Source organism: Arachis stenosperma, chromosome 3 (genome assembly GCF_014773155.1).
Source record: "Arachis stenosperma cultivar V10309 chromosome 3, arast.V10309.gnm1.PFL2, whole genome shotgun sequence".
NCBI classification, from domain to species: domain Eukaryota; kingdom Viridiplantae; phylum Streptophyta; class Magnoliopsida; order Fabales; family Fabaceae; genus Arachis; species Arachis stenosperma.
The window spans coordinates 104,840,793-104,847,934 of NC_080379.1; the positions used below are offsets into that span (position 1 = coordinate 104,840,793).

The 7,142-nt window shown below is 25.1% G+C and overlaps 1 protein-coding gene across 1 annotated transcript; it reads right to left on the reverse strand.

Annotated features, from left to right (window-relative positions):
- Positions 1-549: 549 nt before the first annotated feature.
- Positions 550-2,011, reverse strand: LOC130965838 (uncharacterized). Its single transcript, XM_057890601.1, has one exon. The coding sequence runs from the start codon at positions 1,557-1,559 to the stop codon at positions 1,011-1,013; it is 549 nt and encodes a 182-aa protein (XP_057746584.1). The 5' UTR covers positions 1,560-2,011; the 3' UTR covers positions 550-1,010.
- Positions 2,012-7,142: the final 5,131 nt, after the last annotated feature.

The window sequence follows — 7,142 nt, forward strand, 5'->3', positions numbered from 1 at the left end:
TAAAATATATATTTAAATAAAAAATATATATTAAAATATATAAAATAATATAAAATTTTTGTTTTAAAAACATAGTTTTACTATATAATTTTAATTATTTTTTTGTTATTCTTAAAATGTAAACCTAAAATTATTTATTAAGAAGTAATACTTGGCATTACTAATCTCATTTTTTTATTATTACAAATATATAATAAATAAATACATAACATATTAATCCTTTGTAATGTTGGCGTTAAAAAACATGGCAGTCCCGTTTCAAACTTGTGTGATTCAAGAATCAAGATCATCCACTCTCACTCCTTTTTATTTATAATAGTAAAAATTATACATAAAAATAATTGAATTCAATGATTACACATAATTTTAGAGCACAAGTAAATAATAAATATAGCTTCAAAAAATATATATACAAATATTTCTATTGTGATCCAAGAGCACACATCAAACAGTCTAATATTTGGAAATAAAGCAGTCTAATTTCACTGATAAGAGCAAAAAAAATATGATATTTGAACGAATTAACAATTAAGAATGGAAACTGAAACAATCCTCAAAATATCACCTTATAATTTTATAAATTTACCTGACAATAATCTATTGCTTCTATTCTAATAACATGACAAAAATTAAACGAAACACACAAACGACATGTCGCAAATTAACAAACACAAATGAACAAGCTGACTAATTCAGAATATTAAAACGCCGAGAGGAAATTCAAAACAAATTCAACCAAAAAATAAAAAAAAAATGCTAAAGAAAATTATCGAAACGAGAGACATGTAATTTGCATGTTTTAATCCGATACATCACGAGGCATGACATACAACAAGTTGCATGCATCATCACAAAATGCAGATTTACCAAATATCCTAATCCTAGATTTATAAATATAGAAAACAAAATCTAAAATTTCGATTTTTTCTCTTTTCCGTTCGTTTAAGAAACAGCCAATGGGATCGTCCCACGTGTCTCTAACGGACTTTCCCCTTTGTTTTCTGTTTAGATCACAAGTGTAAGTAGCGAGCCAGCTGGGCAGGGTTCACCACTCCAGAAAGGTGGACCCCGTCGCACTTGAACAGGCTCGCTACCTTCGCGTACCTTTCCCTCTGCTCCTCCGTCTCACGGCACACTTTGGAGGCTGTTGTCGCCGTCGTCGTAGCCGCTCCTCCTTTCTCGCTGCAGTCCTCTTTCTCCGCTACAATTGGGTTTTCGGGCCAGGCTTGGGCCCACGGTTGGCCCAGGAGGGTCCCTTTGGTGAGATACTCGTGGGCCAGGCACCCAGCTAATAATTGATTAGACGGACTTGTCGATTCAAAACCCTTGACGCTGCTTGGGCTTGATGTTGATGGGGATGTAGTTGCTGCTGTTGGTGTTGTTGTGGTGATGGGCTCTAAAACGGGCCGAGGTGTGGGCCTGTCTGGCTTAAGTAATTTCGATGAGGTTGTTGTGGTTATGGGCTTGGGCCTCTCAAACGGGTCTTCTCTCTCTTTTCGTTTAGGTCCACTAGGTGTCAGCACGCGACGAGGGGGGAGGCGCATCGTTTTGGTATTCATGGCTTCCTATCCGCATGCCACGTCACCACCCAACCCAGGTAAAGAAGAAGTTTCAAATTTAAAACTTGAAAAAATAGAGGAAATTTTTTAAAGAAAATAAGATGCCAGCGGTAATTTTCTATTGTGTTAACGAGGGAATGTGGGGCAGAAAAAGAAGGTGAAAGGGCAAAAGAGTAAGTTGAGAAAATAATTAAGGGTAAGACAGTAAATATATAACAAACAGATGGGACAGAACAGAGGGTCAAGATGATGTGATTAAGAGAGGGGAAAGATCATAAAAATAAAAAAAAAATAAAAAAATAAAAGATGAGAGAAATTTGTGGCTGAAATCTGGAAAATTATTTTTCTAAGGTTTCAAATATAAAGAGCAGAAATGGGAGAGGTGAAGAGAGAGAGAAAGAGAGAGATGAACAAAGAGACGGAGAGGGAGAGAGAATGTGTGGGACTGACGGGGTTGGAGGAGAGAATGCGCAGAGGATGAGGGGCCTCGTTATTTATAGGGGAGATGATAGCTAATTGGCCTTGAGATTTTAGTTTATTACGGAACTACCATTGACATAGTGAATGACTTTAATGCCCCTAATCTTTTGTATTTTATATGAGCACGGAAACTATCTTATACAATTTTCCTTTTCTTTTTCTTTTTCTTTATCTTTTGCCCCTTATGAGGTTTAGACACGGCGCAAGACTTAATTGGGTTTGGGGGAGGCAGCTTGCTTTAGCTTATCATGTTTTGTTATGCTTAAGTTTGGGTTAGGCTTGTGATGAGTGATCATTTCGGTCCTAATTTTAACTAGAATAAGCACCTAAATAATTTAAATCAAATATTTTAATTTTTAATCAATTTTTATTTTCTATAAATATTTAAAATTATTCTCCTCGGATAAATAAGTTATCGTTTTTAATCAATTTTTTTTAAATAATTAAAAGTCCTAACTCATTCAGTCATTCCCCTAATTATTCTTCTAACTTTAAAATAGAGCAACTTTTAAATTTTTTATGATTTTAAAAAGTAACATATACATTTGAATTTTTATTCTTTTATTTTAAGTATTAAAAAAATAATTGTTGAAGATTTTTAAAGAATAAGTATTAATTGTTAGAGACTAAAGTGTCTAATTTAAAAATTCTTAAAAATAAATTTGAGTGTTTATTATTTTAACTATTGGAAAAAGAATTTTTCTTAAAACAAATAAATTAAATTACATATTTTTACTCATATGATTTATTTATATTTTTTATTTTGTTTATCTTGTATGTACTAGATGCAAAATAGGATGCACATATCTCATTTAGTGTAAACAAATAAGTAAGATAATTTTGTTATTTACCTAATTTTCAAATCGATAACTGAGGAAACAATATTTACACAAATTTTTACTGTAAACGAAAAATATAGATTTACATATCTCTTATTGACAACAAAATCAAACAATTGTACGACTTAAAAAAAAAATATTTGCAATATAGTTCGGATCACTTTAAAAGTTAAAATTAATATAATTTGTTATAATTTAAATTGTATTAATTTAACTTTTTAAATTTAATCCAATTTAATTCAACATGATCCAAACTACTATGGTTTGGGTTTAATCTTTTTATATCACATCTAAATTTTAAATTTATAATTCTTAAATTAATTTTTTCAGCAATAAATTGTATCCATCCAAATTTTAAATTTTATGAATTATATTTCATCAAAAGTTTAAATTTATAAAATTTAAATTTATTAATTTTTTTTCAAAACTAAATGAACGGATATAATCCTAACTTATAATAATTTGGATCAGATTGGATTAAAAATTAAATTGAAATTGATATAATACAAATTACAATCGTTTAAATTAAATAGGATTATATTAAAAAATAAAATCAAACCAATAAAATCCAAATCATAACAAATTATATTAATTTTTATCTTTTATATCGATATAAAACCATTTGTTGTCAGTTTATTAAAGTGTTATGAGAAAACCTTCGTTACATATATCTCTTTTATAACCGAGATAAATAACAAAAATTGTGCAACAATATATATATAAAAGAATATAAAAAATAATAGTAAAATATAAAAATAATTTTTAACGAAAATTTTAGTAAAATCATAATTTAATAATTACAAAATTATTGAAGGGTATCTTAGAAAAAATAATTTAATTATTAATTTTTTTAAAATATTTTAACAAAAATACAATTTAATTAATAAAAAATAATTTATTAAAAGATTTTTGGGTAAGTAAAATTTAATGATAAAAGAATAAAATTTTTGTTAAAAAGAGTTTTTGTAAAAAATAATTTATTTTTTCTTAAAAAATAAATAAAATTAACATTAGTTAACACAAAAAATTTAAAATAAAATAAAGAGAAAGTTTTTTTAAAATTATAAAACAGAAAAAAATAAAAAAAAGAGTGTCATTTTAATTTTTTTTAAAAGAGAAGAATAGAATTTTTTTTAAAAAAACTATAAATAATTTAAAAAGTACATATAAAAATAATATGAAATTTAATTTATTCATCTAAGAAAAAAATCCATTAGAAAAACACTATATAGCCCATGATGGATGGATGCATGCATGAATTTATGATTTTATTTTATATATGCGTTCCTGGCATGTACATTCATTGAGCTTTGATGACAATTTAAAGCAAATTTTATCCTCCTATGATTTTCGCTTGAAAATTTATTGTCTCAATTTAAAAAAAATTAATTTTGATATATTAATAATATAAAATATTTTATATATTTATTTAATTATATTTATTTATTTAAATAATTATATATATAATTAATATAAAAATAATTATTTGTATTAATATAATATTATTAAATATATATATATATATATAATTATTTTATACTGTTAGTATATTAAAATTTAATTCATTTAAAAATACGAGTTCTCATGGTCTTTTTTTCATCAGTGGTTTTAATTAATGTAACTGATGCATTTACAAGAATAATATAGTGACACTGCTTGTAATATTTTATAAAGTATATTTTTTACTGATCCAAATATTGAATTATAATAAATTATGATAAATTATTTATATAAGATATTATTAGATCAAATGTTAATAAATACGTCATGAAACAATTCTTATTTACGTAAATTGTTTCTTTAAAATTAAATAACTTAATAACTTTAGACACTTCTTTCATGCATTTTATAATTTTCTGTTCAAAATACATTGAGTTTTAATATATCTAAGATATAATTTTATAAAAATAGCCTATAAAAATAAAAACTTTTAAGATAAAGGGTATTCTATACTATTTAGGAATGGATCTAGAAATATTTTAAAGAGGGGTCGAAAATTAAATATTTATATAATTGATGATATTGTTTTTTATTATTATTTTAATAAAATAATAAGTGCTATATTAAAATAAAAAATTCTACTAAAAAATAATAATTTTATATTTGATATTATTCATAATAACTAAAATTCTAATTTTTATCTGTTATTATTATATAAAATGTAACATGTATAATATAAATCAGCTATTTTGATATTTTTTATATATGCATTTAAAATAAATTAGTGAATAAAATATATAAAATATTCATACTAATACATAATTTATTTAATATGTTATTATTTTAATATCATAAAAAAAATAAATGTTAAAATAATTTAATTTGTATGTATATATTTTTTGCCTATTCAATTAGAATTTGTTATAAAAAATAAAGTATTTTTTATATAATAATAAATTTAAAAGTTAAGAAAGAAAATAAAAAGATAGAAAGAACAATAAAAAAAATAATTCATCAAAACAAATAGTTAATGAAAAAAAATAAAAAATAGAAGGACAAGTAAAAAAGGTTTATTGATCAAATGGTTGGTCTAAAAAAATATAATATATTATTAATGTTTAAAAAATTTTTAATTACCAACTAGACTAACAAATTAATTTTAAAATTAAATGCATCATCATATAATATATAGAAGTTTCAAAAATTTTTTGGGAGGCATAACCCTTACTGCCCTCCTCTAAATTTGCCTATGATACTTAATCTCAAATTAAAGTCTGTAACTTGAGATGAGATGAAAAAAATTAGAACTTGATAAATTAGTTATATTTTTATTATTATTATTATTATTATTATTATTATTATTATTGAATAAGAAAAGCTCAACACAATTATGTGGAGCAAAAAAAGAATATGACACAACAAACTAAGTAAATATATAGGATATAATTCGTTGTTATTTCTTATATTACTATCAACAACCAAATGGATCAACATCACTCCATTCCCTGTAACTCAAAAAACGACTTATTCTTGATTTTCTCAACACTTGTCTCTAAATTCTGGAATATTTTGCCATTACGTTTTAACCAAATGTTCAAAATAACCGCAAAGAATTCTATCAGCCACTTCTTTTACTCAATGTTTCTACCAGGCACTCCAATCCAACTCTCAAAAAGTTCTTTGATGGTTATCGGAATAGTCCAAGCTCTATCAGCACACGTCAACCAAGGGCACCAAGCGTACCACACCTGCCAAGTAAACTCACAGCCAAAGAACAAATGATGTGCAAATTTTATATCTTTTTTACTCAAAACACAGATATTATCACTATAATGAAAAATTCATAATCTACTCAATCTCTCTTTAGTATTGACCCTGTCTACTAGAACAAACCTTGCAAATAACTCAACTCTTGGAGGAACCAATCATCTTCATATAGTACTAGTGAAGTTGTAACTTGCGATGTTCTTCGAGAAAGTCTCTTTATGCAACACCTGCTCAAATGAATTAGTAAAAAAAATACTTGTTTTGTCAAATTTTCATACAACTGTATCCTCTCTACCAGTTGGCAATCTAAATGGCTGTAACCAGTCATGAAGTGTGTTGAGAAACTCTAACTCCCGTTGGAATAAATCTCTCCTCAAATGAAAGTTTCATACACACTCTAACCCATAATTATCAGAATCGAACCGGTCAAGTTATTGGTTTACTGGTTTATTAGTTCAACCGATAAATTACTAGTTGAACCGATAGAACCGGTCTCACATAAAATTAAAATTTAAAATACATATGTTTACTAACATTTTAATATGTAAATATTAAAATATTTAATACTTATTTTAATAATTATATAAACTCTAATAAAATAAATATATAAAATTATAATAAAACAACAATATTAATAATAAAAATAAAAAATATAATATTATTATTGAAAGATAAAATTAATATTTGATACAACTTAAATTTGACTTAATTAAATTATATATAAATTATAATATAATATGAGTTTATATACATATATATATATATATATATATATATATATATATATATGAACAAATATAAATAATAAAAAAAATCTTTCTTTAAGTTATATTAGGTATTCAAAATATAAAATTATAAACACATCAAGTTGTAAAAAAATAATTACTTTAAAGGTGGAGTTATGTCTAAGCATTGTTGAGGTGCAAGGTTCAAAACCTTGCTTTTGTATTTTTGCAAAATAGTTACCTTCATAAGCTCATAGTTGACCGGTCAGGTTTAATTACGGTTTGCACTGGTTTCGACTGGTTCAAAAGAGTTTGACCAATTTTTTACTTTA